General features: G+C 42.1%; 1 protein-coding gene across 2 annotated transcripts in view; it reads right to left on the reverse strand.

Annotated features, from left to right (window-relative positions):
* The window catches only part of LOC311037088 (mediator of RNA polymerase II transcription subunit 13-like), a 162,412-nt gene that overhangs the window by 47,962 nt on the left and 93,361 nt on the right, over positions 1-21,089 (reverse strand). The window contains exons 5-18 of one of the 2 annotated variants that reach the window (XM_084046167.1): positions 16,599-16,744; positions 15,375-15,617; positions 13,408-13,572; positions 12,034-12,193; positions 11,795-11,899; positions 10,141-10,797; positions 9,374-9,587; positions 5,358-5,436; positions 4,577-4,701; positions 4,064-4,160; positions 3,494-3,717; positions 2,818-2,996; positions 1,681-2,606; positions 726-905 (exon numbers count right to left, since the gene is read on the reverse strand). In XM_084046167.1, coding sequence (XP_083902293.1) covers positions 726-905; positions 1,681-2,606; positions 2,818-2,996; positions 3,494-3,717; positions 4,064-4,160; positions 4,577-4,701; positions 5,358-5,436; positions 9,374-9,587; positions 10,141-10,797; positions 11,795-11,899; positions 12,034-12,193; positions 13,408-13,572; positions 15,375-15,617; positions 16,599-16,744 — 3,500 coding nt within the window. Of the gene's footprint in view, positions 1-725; positions 906-1,680; positions 2,607-2,817; positions 2,997-3,493; positions 3,721-4,063; positions 4,161-4,576; positions 4,702-5,357; positions 5,437-9,373; positions 9,588-10,140; positions 10,798-11,794; positions 11,900-12,033; positions 12,194-13,407; positions 13,573-15,374; positions 15,618-16,598; positions 16,745-21,089 lie in introns of both variants that reach the window. The other variant, XM_084046166.1, reaches the window with a different exon arrangement.

The following is a 21,089-nucleotide window of genomic DNA, read 5'->3' on the forward strand; positions in this document are numbered from 1 at the left end:
ATTAGTAGCCTGCCAAAGTTTGTACTTGTTTCCCTTTAAATGTCCATTGCCGCATTGACAATGCATTGGGCACTTTAAGTTGAATATTTCCAAAACTACAAATGCTAAAAATAAAAAAATAAAAAAAAGCACATGTGTCCACAGTAAGCTGTTTTTTACAGTTTGAATGGAGTTTCTAAGTGTAAGTATGTAGGAGTAGTTAGGTGCCAAACTTTTGGGGAGAATAAAGAAATAATGAGAACGTCAATAGTGTGCTCGCTGCTGCTGCAGCGAGGCCACAATTATCCTTACCTTACTACTAGTCCCGCCTAGCCAGGCCATCACCATCACAGATCTCTGCCTACTCATACGTCTAGGGAAATCTAAATTCATTGAATGGGCTTGGATGGAGAAGAAAACCAGCACTAACAAACCTACTGTACAACCATTGCTTTGAAAACCAATCCCGATACCATCACAAAATATGAATGATCGCCTTAAAGTCTTTGCATTGGTTCTGTGATATTGTATTGTATATTTGCAACATTTCAGAATGGTTTCCACCCAGTTTTAGCCCATTCGTTGAATTTAGATGTCACCAGACATATCAGTAGGCAGAGATCTCTGATCATCTGGCTACGCGAGACTACCTCACTACTTATTTTGTATCTCTCTGTCTAGTTGCAGTAGATCATAAAGCGTCTTTGGACCAAGGTCGGAAAATTAACCGACGAGAGGTGACTCACCATACGAGCCTCTCCCTGCCATCTTGTGGAACTGCTGCCATGTGAGCGGTCCTTGCACGTGTTGGATGTTGTCCCATGTCCTTCCTGTTCTCTTCTTCTGAATGGCATCCTGCAGGAACGGCTGCAGGGACAGCAGCATGCGCACCACGTCCTGCGACGACAGCATGCTCATGTCCATCACTGCAGAGAGGAACACACACACACGCACACACGCACACACACACACACACACACACACACACACACACACACACACACACACACACACACACACACACACACACACACACACACACACACACACACACACACACACACACACACACACACACACACACACACACAAAAGCATGCATGCACAGTTGCAAGCACACAACAGCCCACACACATCGACAAAACACACAAACCCACATAAAACACATCAATACACAATTTTGACGTCACACAACAGGCCATAACTAACAAAAAGACATAACATTTGAACCCCAATCAATATAAACAAATACTGGAATATCACGAAATATTTTAAGCTAAAAAGTATCATAAGTAAACATGCTCTTTCATCGTAAAGATTGTTATTGAAGTGAGTGATTACAAATGCCATAAAAATCTATACTCCTAACACTATCACAATCTCAATGGAATGTTACATTCAATGCCATATAGATGAATAAATCTGCGTAAATAGATGCCTAAACTGTAAATCCAACTTTTAAAAAAATGATCTTGTTTCCAAAGCATGCTTTGATTTCCTTTCATGGCATGTGTATTTCAATACCCAAGTAGTATCTGAGGCCTGATTTATACTCGGTTGTAGGACAGTGTCCTGTGCCGAGAATAGCAGATCTACAAGCTCACAATGCACCGCATTGTTAGCTTTTAGATCTGCTATTTTCGGCGCACGACACCATCGTACAACGGAGTAAAACATTTGCCATGAATCATATCTCCTTACCATTAGTGTGAGGCCAGGAGTGAAGCGCAGTACTCCTCACAACGGCTGGATCGACCTTCCCTCCAGCAGGGTTGTCTACATACTGAAGCCCCTGTTCCAGAGCATTGTAACACTCAACACAGGCATCGCTCCCATCAGCCCACTGCTTGTCAGCCATCCAGCTCTGAAGCAGCGCCCCTTTGAGGCCGTGGCAGGAACACGGCGGGGGGAGGTGAAGCGATGCCAAGGACGAGATTGGTTGGGAGCACTGTTCCTGAAGGAGGACCATGACCGAAGGAGGGACGGGGGGTCCATCCTGTGGCCGCTTGGCCTTTGGATCACCCATGGGGGGGTCACGCTGGCACAGAGCCAGCCTCTTTTCGGCTGCCCTGCCCACCTCAGAACCCCGTCCGAAAATATCCAGTTCATCCTCCAAGAAGAGTCCCGTGCCGTGGGCCAGCCGGCGGTTGACAATAGCGCTGAAGCCGCACATGCAGCGATACTGATCCTCGCAGGTGGAATCAGGGATGTAAACGCCAACATCTGCTCCTTTGACGTTCATATTGCAGGCACAGATGCAGCAGCTGTCAAAGTTGCGGTCCTTAAAGACGTTGAGAACGGAGTCAGAGAGGAGGAGGGCCGCATACAGGCTGTGGGCCTCCGGGAGCGGGGGTCCCGGCCGGGCATGGGGATCCACTGAGCTAAGAGGCAGGCTGGTGGAAGGGGTTGAGGCCGGAGAGCTGAGTTCAGTACCATCCTGCTTCACAGAGCCCTGCCCAGAGCCTGCTGTGTTTATACCCCTTGGAGTACGAGGGGTACGCGGGGTTGGCACAGAGAAACGAGGGGTGGCGGGAGACGGGAGGATGCCAACTGTCGTGCCCACTGACGGAGTGTTGGCACTCATCTGTGCATATTCCTGGTCCATACTGGGGACACTGGGGATATTACTGAAGGATAGATGTGTACAGACCCACAAAAGAGGACACACAAGAAATGATAGTCAGACAACAAGAAGGTAAGTCATTAAAAGCTTCATACAAAGCGGGTAGAACTTTTTAATTTAAAAGTCTTTAAAAGCAATGGTCTAATAATATTTCATGAAGCACCCTACGTTTCTCGGTCACAAAGGAGCAGCAAATACCATAAGTGACCACTCACGTGTAACCATCCCTGATGAAGGGCGCTTGCTGGAGGTGCATGACTGAGGAGTAGTGCTCCATTTTGGGTAGGAGGGCCCAAGAAGGACGGTAGTAGCACTGCTCTGGGATCTTGAGTGGCGGCAGACACTGGCTAGGCAGATTGCACAGTGGGGCAAACATGGAGGAACCCATCTGTGGCTGGAGATAGGACACAACATAGAGAATTGAGAATTTCTATCATAGCACTCAGGGAAGGTTTATTTCGTCTGAGGTGACAAGATAAGTTTAATTTTGTGAAAATATTTGGAAATATTTAGTAATACATACTGATTAATCACTTAGTTAATACATCATTAGAAACCTATTGCAGCCTCATAATGTTACAATCTTTATTTCAACCGATTTTCACTGCTCACATTTCAATTGCAGAGATAAATAAGTAGCACGTCTTCAAATGACACAAAACTACCTGTAACTAGTAACTAACTAACTACCAATAACAAAGTACCTACTGTAACTACCTGTACCTGTAAATAAGTAAGTAACTCTGAGTAAGTAACTGACTAAACATTATTAGTGTACATCCATATATTGTAAGAGTAAGTTGGTACAGTTATCAGATAACTGACATTATGGTTCAATCATCATTGATAATACTACATGTTACAGTCACGGTGACCACACATCCACCTCACCTTTGCGTCTTCAGGTCTTGGGCTGGCCAGAGATTCCTCCATCTCCATCCTGTGTTCAGTGAACTGGGTATATGACGCCAAGGGGCCCAGCCACACCTGTTCAGACACACCCGTGGGCGCAGGAGGCTCCTGGCTGGGGATGTCCCGATACGACATGATGGGGGAGAAAGCTGGGTGCTGCTCCAGAGACGGAGGGGTTGGGAACATGCGCTGGAGGTCTGCTACTGCTGAAAGGAGAGAGAGGTGGAGAGAGACAGGAAGAAAGACAGATTAGGGGTGGGGAGACATAAAACTTGTAGTGGTTATTCCAAACTCCAAAATGCTTTTTACCACAGATAAATGCACTGGATGTAGATTACCATCATGATGATCACTTACGAGCAAATATTTTAGCCCTATATAATTCGCTGTGTGCCAAATAGCGAAAATAGCCAGTCTACAAGCTCACAACGTGTTACGATGTGAGAAGTTTTTGCAATTTTGTAGGGATTTCCAAAAATGTTGCCTATAATGGGCTGCTCAATGTGGTTACACTGTGCTCATTGTACTTATTAGTTAACGTGAACTCACTTGAAGGATAAGGTACTGCCACTCTCCCCTCTTTCCCAACCGGACGGTCTTCCGTTGACACTGGAATCTTGGTAGAGTGCTGGTTGGGGTAGGTGGTCTGAGAATCCAATTCAATCATCATTATTTAAGGACAGAATGCATTCCTGGATGACTAGAAAATTATCCTCAATTACACACAACTATTTTGTCAAAAGAATGCATTTGTAGTAGAGATAAGTTGTACAAAGATCAAACAGTACAAACGGTCACATGTGCTCTCACAATAACCACATGAACATGAACATGAACATGAACATGAACATGAACATGAACATGAACATGAACATGAACATGAACATGAACATGAACAACAACAGCAATAATTGTGTGTAGGAGCATTTAAGTATGGGAGCTTTCCTTCTCAATTCTATTATGATTAATCTCACCCAGCATCTTCTATGAGGATATATGATTATCTGCATACTATGAGACCAGAGTGAGACCACGTGCAACTACTGTATGCTGTTGTCTCACCCCTAATTCCTCTTCATCCTCATCAAAGATGTTATCCAGGTCAGAGATGTTGACGACCAGGTCTCTCTCTCTGGTCAAAGAAGGGCTGGCTTTGGTCGCTCCTTCATCTTGAGCTGTCTCGTCATCTACAACACAGGTACAAATAATGCTTAGAACACTGATGAAAGTATATACTATACTCATTAACCCATTCAATCCTGGAACGCATCTAAAAAATATATTCTAAATCCAGTTTTCTGAAAAACGTTTGTTGCTATATCAGAAGTTCTCAAGCTTTTCCATGTCGAGGACCCCCAAAATGATATTTATTTGGCCGCCCACCCCCATCTCAAAATATTTTGTTCCAGGGACCCCCCAGAAGCAAAGATTTGAGTTAAAAATGTTCGCTTGAAGAGATGAGATGAGAGAGCACTCATCACTGCAGAGTTCTGTATTTGCAGTGAGTGATTTGTTGGAGGGATGGAGGGGCAGTTCCAGCAGGCCATTCAGCTGATTTGATTATTAAAGGAGAGCTCTGCGATGCGCTTATCTCTGCAAAGCAGGGCAGCCTTTCCAGAGGGCTGTGTGAGTCGCAGGTTGCAGCCACCAGGACCCTAGAAGGCTGCTGGGGAAATAGTGTTTCTACAACATGTTGAGGGCCCTCAACATGTGATTCCACACACACACACACACACACACACACACACACACACACACACACACACACACACACACACACACACACACTGTACCCTGGGTAATGGATGGACATAATGACATTTCTTGACATTTCATGCCTAACCTATTTTGGGTGCCGAGCTGAAAATGGACATGGCATCTTTCCCATCATTCAGTGCACCATTGCTGGTTATATCTTCTCCCTGATAGATGCAATAGAAGAAAAGAACATCTTCAGTTACATTTCATAATGTATACAAAACAACACCTGTACAGAAAGGCCAAGTGAATAATTCAGTATCCTCTACTCTTCTATAGTTACATCTCAACATCTTGATGGACGCATGAGCTACATTGCAATTTATAATTACAATTTAGGCATTTAGTAGGCTCTTATACAGTGATAAGTATGCCCCTACTCCACAAACGACATGGTAAATAGTACTTAAGTAGTGTAAAGAAAACAATTTAGTGCTTCAGAGAAACAAGGATACCTGAAAAACATCAAAGGAAGCATCTGTCAAAACAACATGCTATTGCTACAGTGGTTAGCACTTGAGAATGGCAGTAATACCATCTGAGTGCCTCTGTGGTGCCACAGAGGCGCCACTACTACTTGGTGGTGCCACATTTGACACCTTTTTTTAAGTTGTAGTGTGGCTGAACGGCCACCATGTGGCGCATGTGAGTCCATGAACTCTACAGTACATTATTACCAACAGGGGAAGGGTGAATGCATTTAAAAGTGAATGTTATTTTTATTTTTTGTAAACATAGAAAATAATGCATAGTCCTTAGGATGAATTCAAAAGCAATTGTTTCTTTAAACACAACTGTGTTTCATGGTGGAAGAAGTGCACAGACATTTTACTAAAGTAAAAGCAATACCACAATATAAAAATACTCTATTACAACTAAAAGGCCTGTGTTCAAAATGTTACTTGAGTAAAAGTACAAAGGTATTGGCATCAAAATATACTTAAAGTTCCAAAAGTACTAAAATGTTTTAAAGTAGCCAATCTACCTTGTAGATCGGCTATTTTCAAATGGCCGTGGTATAAAAAGGGCTAAAGTGGTTAATATGTATGTTTTATAATATAACAATTTATATCTGCATCTCAACACCTCAACATGTTTCCCAAGGTTCTATGCAACCCAAGCAAGAATTGTACCCTGACCTCCATCCTTGGAGAACCATCTCACTAACCTCTAGACTATTGGTACAGTAAACATGATGGCTGTATGAGATCTGAAGACACTACACACAGAATGGGCCATCTCACTTCCAGCTGTAACAGTGCAATGTTACTTGAGTAAAAGTACAACGGTATTGGCATCAAAATATACTTAAAGTACCAAAAGTACTAAAATGTTTTAAAGTAGCTGATCTACCTTGTAGAACGGCTATTTTCGAATGGCTGTGGTATAAAATAGGGCTAAAGTGGTTAATATGTATGTTTTATAATATAACAATTTATATCTGCAAAGTAACTAAAGCTTTCAAATAATTGTAGTGGAGTGAAAGTACAATATTTGCCTCTGCAGATGTAGTGGAGTAGAAGTAAAAGTACAGTAATACTCCAGTAAAGTAAAAAAACACCTCAACATTATGCACATGTAAGTTCTAGGCACCCTAACCTGGAATCAAACCCTGCTCTGTAACCTGTAAGACCACTCTCTACTCCACTACACTACTGGTACAGTGATAAATCTGTGGGGTCAGGACGTGTCTCGTTCTCTATGTTCTGTGCACTACTCCTTGGAAAGTCAGATAAAAAGCTTGCAGCTCCCAAAGCTGCTACTTTCTGAGAGTAATAATAATAATAATAATAATAATGGATTTTATTTATAACGCACTTTACATTTTGTTACCAAACCAGAGTAACTTTACTAGTGGATACATACATTTTTAGGCTACCCTCTCAGAAATAAATCAACAGAGATTTTATCCTCACACACGCACACATTTGTATTTTTGTTTGACTACATGTTTTCAATTGCACTTTGTTTTCATTACATTTTTAGAGTTTTTCTCTCTGTCTTCAGTGGGCATCGACTGCATTTTTAAGGTCAACCCCAAATGCATCAAATTCTCTCTGATGGGATGTTTGTAAGTCTGATGAATCTTTCTGACGCAACGTCACCAGTTGAGTCCCGTTCCTTCATTAGAGCTTCCATAACTTTTGATGAATGATTAAGCAAAGCTGATTCAGAATGATGAAGCAACAAATCTGAATCAATTTTCATTTCTGTCTCCACACAGCCGATGACAACAGCAGTTGTAGCAATGCAACGTGTTGTGAGCTTGTAGATCTGCCATTTTCACTATTCTGAGCTTGTTGAATATTGCCCCTGACTACCCTTACAATAATACAACTAAAATTAGCACTGAAACTAATTTAAAAACTCAACTAAAACTAAGCCTTTTCACAAACTAAAAACGAAACTAGCAAATCCACTTAAAATCAAATGAAAACAAACTGCAATTGAAAAAGTGTGCTTGTGTGTGTGTGGGGGGAGGCCACAACTCCTGGGCTCTAAGTCCATTGTGATGACAATGAAGTGTGGCTATACAAACAAAAGACCCTGGCCAAGGTGCTAAACCAGTTAATTTGCATGTTGTTGCATGTCGTTGACAGACAGACTGATAGCAGAGATTTTCTGTGGATCCCAGCAATTCTTCAGATGAAAACTCTCATTCTCTCTCTGTTTTTCCAACCATGAAAAGTGTTTTGATTGATTGAATACTTTATTTAGAAGTTTGCAGACAAAAAGCACATGAAAGTACAGTTCAAATCCAAGGTCAACTAAATAGGAAGCTGGCTGCTAAATAGGAATAAGAAAGCCATATGGCTTGTTTAAATTGGGGTCCTTAGTTAGTTTGTACATTATACTCTCCTGTGTTCATTTAACTCTGTTTCACATTCTAAAACAATATAATTGTGCCGGACAGTAGTTTATAATGCTTTTAGTTGACTACTATAGTTACTAGTTACTGCTCTCAGACAGTAGCAGCTTTGGGAGCTGCAAGCTTTTTATCTGACTTTCCGAGGAGTAGTGCACAGAACATAGAGAACGACACACGTCCTGACCCCACAGACTTATCACTGTACCAGTAGTGTAGTGGAGTAGAGGTTGGCCTTACAATTTGCAGAGCAGGGTTTGATTCCAAGTTGGGGCGCTTAGAAATTAATGAATAATGTTGAGGTGTATTTTACTTTACTGGAGTATTACTGTACTTTTACTTCTACTCCACTACATCTGCAGAGGCAAATATTGTACTTTTACTCCACTACAATTATTTGAAAACTTTAGTTACTAGTTAGGCTACTTAGGCTAAGTAACATTTTGAACACAGGCCTTTTAGTTGTAATAGAGTATTTCTATATTGTGGTATTGCTACTTTTACTTAAGTAAAATGTCTGTGTACTTCTTCCACCATGGAACACAGTTGTGTTTAAAGAAACAATTGCTTTTGAATTCATCCTAAGGACTGCATTATTTTCTATGTTTACAAAAAATAAAAATAACAATCACTTTGAAATGCATTCACCCTTTCATTCCTGAGGGTTATATTTAGTAGCCCACTGAGTGCAATTTACCAAAATACATCTTGATAATATAACCCATACAATTATTTGTTTCACTTCTCAACAAGTTCAGCTTCAATTGCAGCTTTTATCTGTTGACTGAAAGCAGCCCTGTCTCAAATAGACACAACCTGCCTATGTCTGGGCATTAGTTGCTCTCTGCCGCCATCTAGTGGCACCACAGAGAAAAAAGCGGTACCACAAAAGTAGGTGGTACCACAGAGGCGCCAGAGGGGTGCCACCCCTGACATTATGAAGGTACAACCACTGTACATGAACAAGTAATCAAATCTGAATAGTATAACTAACATCTATCAAAAGCAACAAGAGTGTGAGGTGGAGTGGAGAGGTGAGTTTTCAGACTGCGGTGGAAAAAAGGGAGTGAGATTGCAGTTCTGACTGCAAGCGGGAGGTCATTTCACAGCATGGGAGCCTGGAGGGAGAAGATTCTAGGACGTGTGGAGCATTGGCCAGGGTGTCAAGAAATCATGACCCAATAAAGACATTGGAAGTTAAGCAATCATAGCAAACACTTTATTGAATGCATTACCTTGGTCTTCTTGCTAGGGTCTCGCCCCAGGACCTTGAGCCTCTTGGATGTGGAGAATGTGTATTCAATATCTCCCTCCTTGAAGTCATAGGGGTCATCCCCGGGCTCTCGCAACCCCTCCCCCCCTGGCTGCTGGAGAAGGTCCAGGGTATGGATGTGGTCCCTAATCCTCTCCTCTGAGAGTTTAAATCGCTTTTGTGTCTGCATGTATAGTCTGTAGGAGAGGAAAATACATATGTAATAAGTGTGTGATGCAGAGGCAGGTTGTCTAAGCTAAGGCAGTGGTTCTCAAACATTTTCATATCAAGGACAAATATAATATAATATTTAGTACATTAAAACAAGTGTCTGCTCTTGTTGATGAATGATTTAATAGATATCCCCCACCCATTGCATATTATTGTGCTTTTCATACTGCATTGTTCATTTGTATCATATCCTGGCTGCTTGATGCTATGTGAATAATTGTTAGAATTTCATTGTGAAGCACTTTGTAACCTTGGTTTAGAAACGTGCTGCAGGTATACTGTATAAACAATGCATTGCTTACTTATGTTGCCCTTGTTATCCTTATCTAATAAAAAGAGACCAAGTACATCCTTTCAACAACCATCCCAATTATGATACCCATATCTTTCTTAGTGTGTTCCTCTTCTTCTGCCACCTCTACACATCTACTTTTATGGTCCCCTGGGCCCTTCCTCCAAGGGACTCATCCCAAAGTTTTGAGAAACATGTCCCTGCCCGATGTCTCTAACTCTCCTCACCTTTTTAGTGCAGCTCCCTCAGTGCCTATCTCCATCTTTACTTCCCCTAATCTATCAATGGGAAGTTCTCCGGGTCTGAAGTCAGCCTTATCAGTTCTCGGGGTCCTGAAGCCTCTCCACCAGCTGGCCCCGCTATCCCTCGGACCCAGCGAGGCTGAATAAAGTGCAGTCTCACTGGGCATCACCCCCAATCCAGAAAGCGCATCTGGACACTGAGGCATTTCCACCGGGGGATCCAAGACGTCTGGGTCCTGCACCCGGGGATGTGGGCTGAGTGTGGGGGGAAGTGGAGAGACAGGGGAGTGGAGGAGGGACTCTGGAGCTTTCCTGTCTGCTGACAGGGGTTTGGGGTACTTGCAGTTGGGCATGGCGTGTAGGGACTCCAAGGGCGCTTCCAGAGCCCCAAGACTCCCCAGTTGGGGTCCTCCGGAGGATTCCTGTTCCATGCATGGCTCCTGGGTGACGCACAGGCGGTGGTGGAAGGGAGTCATGGCGGGCCTCTTGGACTGTTTGTCGGACTTTTCCGACTTGTCACTGGTCTTGTGCTTTGGCAAGGAGGGAGGATATATGGAGACTCCAGAGGATTGAGTGGCACCGGAGCCATTTGGAGTGTTGACAGAGGAGGAGGTGGTTGGGTTCTGCTTCTGCTGTTTTAACCTGCAATACAACCAAGCAAAAAACAACAATACATTATGTACCGCAGCAGAGTCTGATCGAGTCTCTTTCAAGGTCATTTTGCAAGTTGTCTTACTTGTGATAAATTATTTAATGTCGCACACAAGCAAAACAGTCTGTGCGTTGCGAGTCAGCATTTTTTCCCCCCGCTTAACAAAACATTAACTGCTTAAATGCACCTCTTGCTTCAATTGATAGTAACAAGTGTCTCTGAATGTCTGTTCAATGTGATGAAGACTAGAGTTAAAAACAACAGAGCTGTCACATTCCAAATTAACTCTCTCATCAATTAATGGTGCACTGTTATGAATGCTGTTGCTGTGTTTGGATTTTTATCACACAATGTATGTGTCAAACCAGATTTTCTTTTCTTTACCTTGTTGCTCTGGTCTGGATTAAGGGAAGTCTTTTTGTAAACTTGTAAGGTGTATATGTACATTGTGATTAATTCACAATTATCACAAAAATACTGTTCATTGGTTGTAATGTAAGCGTGTAAAAATGTTAAATAAAACATTTTCAGCAATATGCTAATTTCAACTTGGAAATATTCTGCATGTCGTCTCGACTAACTGCCGGCAGCAAGGCTTTAATTTAAATGAATTTTCTCAAAGGTGTGAAAACATGGCTAGCATGTCTATCCAGGTACCCTGCTGTTATGCTAAACCACTGGTTCTCAACATCGGGTACAGGGACCACCACTGGTCCAAATGAACCCATACGGGTCTGTAACTCTGAGAGTGTACAAATGGAACCAAATGGACCCGTAAGGTCCATTTGTACACTCTCAGAGTTAAATAAAAACAGAGGATTTCACAGTAGATCGGGGGTCCCAGAGATTAAAACCAAAATCATTTCAAATGGGGGTCCGTGGCCTCATGCGTATCAAACCGGAGGTCCTTGAAATGGAAACCGTCGATAATCACTGTGCTAAACGTCTAGGGGCGTACGGTGGGAACACTACGTTCTGTCTGACAACCTGGAGCAGCTGCAGGGGGCTCTTGTCCCTGGGTCGCTGAAGTCCCACGTGGTCACACCGTTGGGAACATCCTTCTTAGGCATCACGCTGCTGGGCTGGCTCCATCTGGGAGCAAACAGGCACGCCGGGGTGTTAATCATGTCACCGCACATTAACAGCAATAATGCCATCCATTCATAAGTGCAAAGATGTAATAGCTGGTAATATAAAATGAGCCTGAATGATGTAAGTGATCTTACTTGTGTTGAGGCTGGCTTAGATAGCTCTGCCTCCAGGCTTGATGGATCAGCTGATTAGTCAGTTTCTTATCAGAATGCTTTGGGCTAAGGTTGGGGACCCCCATGCTGTTGTCATGTGTGACGGGGACACTGGAGGCTGAGGTTACAAAGCCACTGTCCGCTGAAATGACAGAGAATGAAAAGGTTGCGTTAGTAGACAATTATAGGACTGACAACAGCCATTTCAGTTACAGTTGTATATCGTCGCTGTTGGGTGGAACTTTATATTATTATAAAATAAAAAATAAACAGATAAAACCGAGAATAGTGAAAATACCTGATTTACAATTGAGGTGTTGTTCGCTTGTTCAGCTATTTTCACTACTTTTGTGTGACACTCTTGTATAGTCGGGCATTAATTTACGAAAAAAATGAAAATATATGAAATATGGAGATACAAGGTTTCTGCCCGACAGCAATGATCTACAGTTAATCACTTTCAACCTGGCTTCGCTATTTGGGGCATATCGTTATAGGCAAGATTTTTATAAGATAAAAACGAAAATAGCAGATCTATAAGTTCATACAAGTTCTACAGCTTGTAGAGCTGGTAGATCTGCTATTTTTGTTATTCAGCTTACGGCAAATGATGGCTTAAGCGGTAAATTTAGCTTGCCTTGTTTTGTTTTAATATATTTCCCAAACTGAATACATTAGTGGACGATTATGTTTCTGTGAACATTAATTTTGGATATATGCAAACAGCATTGACAACTACTGGTAAACAGCCAGCACGCAGCTATATGCTTGTTTAGATCTGCCGTGTTTTCCCTACTTGATTTGTTGGCAGTTTGTGTCAGTAGTCTTAATTGGTTTCAAGTTAATTTAGGGAGCTTAATTAATGTTGATCAAGGAACTAGGAGGTTTGCTAAACAGTTTCACTGCGCTATAAACCCGAATCATTCATCAAGGCCTACTTTCTCAGCAGATTGTTTTTACACTCCAAATTATAGTACGTTTGTTCAAGATCTCATAACAATCTTTGCAATCATGTGCACAATAACTGTAATTCTTTCATTAATAAATTGTTGAACAAATATAGTGAAGTCTGTTCTATTTTAATTATACTGTACATGATGCAATACTGCTGCCACTACGGCCTGATTGTGTGTGTGTGTGTGTGTGTGTGTGTGTGTGTGTGTGTGTGTGTGTGTGTGTGTGTGTGTGTGTGTGTGTGTGTGTGTGTGTGTGTGTGTGTGTGTGTGCGCGCGTGCGTGCGTGACAGAGAGAGAGAGAGAGAGAGAGAGAGAGAGAGAGAGAGAGAGAGAGAGAGAGAGAGAGAGAGGGGAAGAGAGAGATAATGATGATGATGATGTACAGTATGTGAGTTGGTACCTGAGCAGGGTTGTTCAGGCGAGGTGGGGGGGGTGAGGGGTACACTGCAGTGGTGCGAGTCTCTACTGAAGCCCTGAGCTCCAGGTGCTGGAGGGGGCTGTTGTACAGGTAGGTCCCCCTGGGCGATCAGCACAAAGGCTGCTGGGTAGGTCATCCTCACCCCACCTAAAAAGATTCAAAGAAAATAATTATAAAAAAGTAAGTAGTAGTATAACAGTCAGAACATACCGCACCAATACTGCAGCTTAAAGCATATCAAATGGTAAATGTTATACAGTATTAATTAATATCAATCTAATGTTAAAGTGGCCTGGCCTGAGTGCTCTGTTATTTATTCCGTCACGCAGTGTTCATTTATCCGGGTCCATTTGGTTACATTTATTTTGTACACTTTCAGTGTTAAATTAACACTGAGGACTTCACTCAGTGCACTTTTTTCTGAGCTGTAAAATAACATAACCTCCTTGTGCAGTCGCTATAATGGCCCGAATTCTTATCCACGGATATACTCACACGCTTATCAGCTTGTTATTCAGATAAAACACCCTCTCAAACGCCTCTTCACACACCCGTCCGCTATCGTTCCACGCGCCTCAGGCTATAGTACATGCAGTACAGTACTGTAGGCTTTCTTCTCAAGGTGTAAAAGGCACTGCTACTATTAGGCTTTGATTTCAATCGGGTCAAATCAATGCGTCGGGGTCAGACAGTCGATGAGATCTGATTACACAGAGCTGTGTGTATCTCTCCCGCGGGCCTCACCTCTCCGTCTCCTCTGCTCCTGTCTTCTCTGCTGCTCTCCTTTCCCTCTGATCCACTATCCCCCCCCCCCCCCCCCCCCCCCCCCGAGAGGCGTCAGAGGCCTCTGAAGAACACTGCAGCTGAAGCACACTTCAATAGCATCGCATCCACAATTACCTGAATCTCAGACTGCCTGAGAGCCCACAATGCAGACTGAGGGCTAATCAATGCGGAGTTGTTTTTCTTGCGGTTTTGCTCTCCCCGGTGTAGAATCACCAGAATCTAATGTGTTCTCTGGGTGTTCTTAAGGTGGGAGGACTTTCAGTGTGCTTTTATTAGGTACTGAGGCGGGAGAAGAGAATAACATAAAGAGTGGACCCTGATGAAGGCTTGTTGAGCTGAAACGCGTTCGTCACCTTGCATGTTTTTGCGGTGTCGCTCTGTGGGACGTTCATAAGAGGATTGGTCTGTCTGTGTCTGTATGATGGTCCGGATCTTGCAGACTGCTGGATCGATCAGCACCTCATTTCTTATGCTGCCATTAAGCTAACTTTGCTATCTTCACAATATTTATCAGTGGAACCGAGTCAAAATAAATTGAATGCCTCAACTCCAAGTGCTTATCAGGATGGGGGGGGGGGGTGGTCCCCAGTTCAAGTATGATTATTTTGGGAGGTCCCCAGTTATGATTATTTTGGGGGGTCACAGCCTGAAAAGGTTGAGAATCACTGCCATATACGGCTGACGTTACACGCCGTTCCCATGTGGATCCCGAGATCCACATGATTTGATTTTTTATCTTTAACTAAGCCATGCTGGAATAAAGGCTTTTTAAAAATGTCACAGTGTATCTTGGATCCTTAATTAAGTTCTTCTGAAGTAGGCTACTGTGCAATTGTTTTTCAGCAAAAGAAAGTCACTTCAATTCAGCTAATGCTTAATAACATGAAGTACTTTGTTTTTTTGTCTAATTGTGTAATGTTGTTATGAATAACCATTTGGAGATTAATATTTCCTTGAAGCTGCAGATTATGTTGAAGTGTTACCATTCAGAGATGCTACGAAAATGACTTATAATACCAGCACACAGTAATATCCTCTGAGAGTGTACAAACTGTACAGTATTAAATTGTCAGTAAAATCCTTACTGTGCAAAAGCAAGTTTGTGCAAAAACAGATACTTTTCCTGTTTCAACGTCAAGAAGCACATTCCAGTTTTTCCATACCTACAATGACCTCCACCGCCACGTGACAGTGAGGGTCGTAGGCCTGCCCGCCATCTTCTTTCACCTTCTCCTTCTCCTTCTCCTTCTCCTTCTCCTTCTCCTTCTCCGTGTTACCCTCTTTCTGGCGAAGCACCATGGGATAGAAGTAACTCCACTCCTCCATCAGCTTCCGAACCGCCGGGTCGCTCATCTTATAAGCCTGACCTGTCAGAGTGCCACTGAGACCGTAGGGACTCAGGATCACTAACGGGGACAGACAACATGGACGAGACAGGACGAAGAAGGGAGGGATGGATGGATGGATGGATGGATGGACGGACGGACGGACAGACAGATGAACAGACAAGCAAACAGATTCAGAGATTACAGTGTACAGTATATCACAGATTTGAGGGCTGTTCACACCAAGAACTACATCGAAACTATTAAGTTATCATAATGGCTTGGAAGGCACAGTCTATAACAACAACTAGAGTGGTGAACGACATCGCTGGGGTCACTTTCAGAACTAAAAGATGAACGATAGAACACTGACAGCGAATCAAAATCAACATGTTTGCTCACATCAATATCATTATAATGGTCTTTATAGTTATCATTCTTGGTCTGGACAGCCCCTAGGATAGATTAAGCTAAAGCTGAAATCCAGGAATTGTCCCAGGTAGGACATGCAGCTTTAATCACTTGAACGCCAGCATGCCTATTCTGCGGGCGAAACATTCGCCAAAAATGGCCGATCTGCAAGCTCACGGCTTGTGAGCTTGTAGATCGAAGAGATGTGGTGTAGATGGAAGAAAGCGGTCAAAGTACAGTACTTAAGTCCGGTTCTCTAACACTAGAGGGTTTAAGTGGTTAACCCATTTAAAACAGGAACGCATCTGTGTCATTTTCGTTTTGAGCTATAGCCATTATTTTATACTATTTAAAAAAAATCTTGGAACATTAGTGCAAATCTTTGAATACATATATTTTTTAACTCTAATGTTTGCTTAACATATATCTATTATATATATATATATATATTCAAAGATTTGCATAAATGTTGATGATTTTTCTAAAATAGCAGATCTTACAAGCTACAAGCTCATAGCTCATATGAGCATTAATATATCTGCTATTTTTGAATAGCCAAAGTATAAAATAATGGTTACGGTGGTTAAAATCTAAAATGACAGATGCTTTACCGGTCTTAATGGGTTAATGGGAATGTTTCTGCTTTCTCACCTTGTACTGGTGTTGTGGAGGTCTGTGCAAGGCGGATGTGGTCCTCGGTGATGTGATAGGCTGGCTGGTGTTGGACGATCTCCACACTGGTACACACATTGCTCTCCCCATGGAGGAAGAAGGTGAAAGCACATGACAGATGCTCACTGTGGAGACAAGAAAGAACAATGTATTAATTACCCATCCACCCACTATAGGAAGGTATTGGCGAGGTTTTATGTGCTATATAGGCCAGTGATTCTCAACCCTTTTCATTTCAAGCACCTCCATTTGTAACATTTTTTATCTCCAAAGTACACTGCACAATCCGCAGAGAGTGTACAGAACCAAATGGACATGTAAGGGTCCATTTGATTCTATTTATACAGAGTTACAGATGCGTAAGCATCTTGGGTTCAATCCTTTTAGCATTGTAGTTGTATTAAACTGTACTTTCTGTGCTTTTTTTGCAAACTGTTAATACAGTATTCAATCAATCGATCAATCAAAAGCATCCACTTGGTTCCTAACTATCAATCGTTTAGCTGGGGTAGCCCCCTGGTACCCCCTCAGGGACCCCTGGGGATCCCCGGACCCCACATTCAGAACCAGTGCTATAGGCTATGGACATACTGTAATAGAGTTTTTAAGCGATCCTGTGAATAAATAAACGTGGCCTGACATTATTTTTATGAAGCTACAAAAGTACCACCATCAAATATCAAAGGATATACCTGTAACTACATTATGTATTAGATGTTATTGTCAGTTACAAGTGTGTATGCTGTGATATACACACTCCCCCAAACATACAGTATTCAGAGCATGCACACAGCATAGATTCTTGATGCATACTGTACACATTTGGATGTAGAACATTTTAATTCAACATAACGCATGCTAATACTTGATGTGCCTTCAAAGAGCAACTACTACTGTAAATTAATCTCCAAATGTACAAAAGCTTTTCTCCTCAAATAGCTGAGAGAATTAACTGAGGATCATTCTTACTAAAAAGCCTTCCTTCACAAGCTTTACATACATTGATCATTTTAGTAATTTTCCACATACTGTAGCCCCCTTATTGCAGGTATAAATCCTCATTTGGATTTGATTGATCATGGTGGCATCAAGTTTACATACTGTAAGCAGCATACTCTTTATTACAAATACGAGACATAGCTCACTATGCACTTCTTATCACATGTAATCACAGGGCCATTATTGCAATCTATATATCGCCCGGTGGGCTGGACGTCATTAACTAGCCAGATTACTTCATTGATGTACATTTTTAATCTATAAAGCCTCTTACTGCCTTGGTTTATGTATAACAGGCTGACAATAAAGTCAGCAGGTACTGTAATCTCTGTGTGATTTCCCTGCTGCCTGTGTAATATCCTCTCCTTGCCCTGAGGAAACGGAGCTTGTGTTTGAGCCATAATGGATCATCAAATTCAATACAGTGACCAATTCCACCAGCCACACATGGGCAGAATTAAACACAGAACCAGGGGAGGGGACTAAATGATATCATCCTGCAGGCTGACACTGACCGTCGCGGCCAGCAGATGGCGCTGACGGCACTGAGGCATTGGGAGGAGGGAGATTTCTCTTGTTTAAACATAAACATTCTTGATGGTCCCCAAGAAAAACACAGCAGGATGCTCCAGTGTTCTTACACACAAAGTACATCAACACGCATACACATTGACGGAAGAAGTACTCATATTTTTTTTACTTAAGTAAAAGAATCAATACCACAATGTAGACATACACTGTTACAAGTGAAAGTCCGGTATTCAAAATGTACTTGAGTAAAAGTACAAAAGTATTGGCAAGTACTCTGCCCTCCCTGACCTTGAGAGCCCCGCAATCTACCGATGCTTTTAAAAATGGACTAAAACATACCTTTTTAACAAAGCTTTTTCTTAGGTATTTTAATTAGTTTTAAATCAACTCTTTTCCCCAAGAAAGGGTCTGTTGTTTTTGCCCTGCTTTTGTTATTTTTGTGCCTCTTGTTTTTAAACCCTGTAGCACTTTCCAAAAATGTAAAGTGCTATTTTCAAACAGCCGAAGTGTACTGTACAGTATAGAGGGCTGAAATGTATGCTTTGTAATGATAACCAAAAAAAGTAACTATAGTTGTAGTGGAGTAAAAGTGCAATATTTGCCTCTGAGATGTAATGGAGTAGAAGTAAAAGTATGGCAAGTGGGAAATACTCCAGTAAAGTAAAAAATACCCAGGAATTGTACTTAAGGACAGTACTTGAGTTAAACTACTACTTTCCACCACTGCACACACAGCCCATACTGTATGCTTACACACAAGTTCAACAACAATATACTGTATACAGTACATATACTTACACTTACACACAAGTACAACAACAACACACATACAGTACATACTTTATGCTTACACACAACAAGTACAGCAACACACACACACACACATACACTACATGTGCTTACACACAAGTGTACATACACGTACTGTACATGCAGACACAGGCACACATGTACACTCTTTATCACTCTCGCACACACACGAGTACGCGGGCGGCACGCAACGCGCATGCACACGCGGGCGCACACACACGAGCGCACAGGCAGGCACACACATTTCAGGCAAAGTAGCTTACATACACTGACCTACTCTATGACTCTACTCCATCATTTCAATAATTCACATTTCTACAGCGTAAAAAAAAAATGTTTTCAGTGTCTTTACCGTCCAACCCCGTGCTTGCTACATCATAAGGCCATATGAAGTTATATATAGCTCCTAGGCGTGCCTTTGGGGAAGATAAGATAAGATAAGACAAGATAAGATAAGATAAGATAAGATAAGATAAGATACGATAAGTCTTTATAGCATTGGTTCTTAAAGTTCCTTTAGGGGGTTATAAATTGACCCTTAGAAGTCTGTAACTCTGACAGTATACAAATGGAACCAAATGGACCCTAATGGGTCCATTTGGTTCCATTTGTATACTGTTAGAGTTAAGGGGAGACCTTGAAATGTTTAAGTTTGAAAGAAAACCACTGCTTCATAGGATAGTTATAGGTTAGCTACTACTGTGTTGAATAGTTGAAAGTCAGAGTACGAAGAGCACACACGCACACACACACACACACACACACACACACACACACACACACACACACACACACACACACACACACACACACACACACACACACACACACACACACACACACACACACACACAGAGTTCCGCCCCTGGTCAAATGAAAAGCAAACTTTGTTTGCTGACGCTGTAGTGGCCCTGCTCATAGTGCATCACTACTTCCTAAAGCCATTCGTTCAAGGTGCTTGAAACAGAAGAGCAAAATGCATACAGTGTTTGTTTTTGTTTTCATGACTAAAAGGTCTCTTCAAAACAGAAGCTCTAGATTTAGTCAAAGTAAACATCCACATCATGCCATATAAAAAGCTATCTCAGTGGTTCTCAACCAGTGGTCCGGGGACCACCAGTGGTCCTTGAGGAGGTTCCAGGTGGTCCCCAGCTAAATGAGGGAGAGTTGGTAACCAAATGTACCCTTAAAGATCTTTAACTCTTGAGAGCGTAAAATGAAACCAAATGGATCCGTAAGGGTTGAATGCAGATGTTTAACAATAAATTATTGTTAAACATCTGCATTCATTAATTAAATAATTATTATTTTGATCAACGTTTGCCTGTTATCTCTCCTATGGGACCAACATCAATACAGCATGGAATTGTGGACAAAATCTTATCCAACGACAATAGAATACTCAAAGTTTTGGGTCTGAGAGCCTAAATCTCATGAAATGGTGATCCGTGGTTCAAATGTCGAATAAATAATGGACCTTGATATGAAAAAGGTTGAAAACCACTGATTGATCTCTCTATCTATCTATCTATCTATCTATCTATCTATCTATCTATCTATCTATCTATCTACGTATCTATCTGCCTCTTCTTCCCGTCTGAGTGTGTGCCGTTGCTATGTTTTGGAGTGAGATGACTACCCCCAGTAGCATGCTGGCTGATTCTTTTCATATTTCAGCAGTGTGGAGGGACGTGAGCTGAAAGTGTAGTGCGCTGATGAGGCACGAAAAAAACTAGGTGCGAGTGTGACTGCGATACTTAACCACTTAAATCCTCGTAAAGTAACACTTAGTTGACCAGCTTGGACCAGTCTTTTTTTCCCCCTCTACACCAAATCTCGTACCAAAAATACCCCCCCCCCCCGTGTAGGGACGCTCAGGTTCAAGTGTTTAACTATTATTCAGAGCAGTTCAACGATGACAACACTGTCAACTGGGATACTTTAGATTGTGGAAGCTTCCAAAAGGTTATAATCTATAACTAAGCCAATTAGTCTAAATATGACTACGTAATAATCAGCCCACTGGGTCCATTACATTGGTACAACATCTGGTTAAGGGCAATTAAGTGTGAGTGGAGCCTGAGCAACACTACAGAATGAGCGTCATACTGTAGGCCAATGATACAATAC

Source organism: Gymnoscopelus microlampas (genome assembly GCF_963454915.1).
Source record: "Gymnoscopelus microlampas genome assembly, chromosome: 21".
Taxonomy (NCBI): Eukaryota; Metazoa; Chordata; class Actinopteri; order Myctophiformes; family Myctophidae; genus Gymnoscopelus; species Gymnoscopelus microlampas.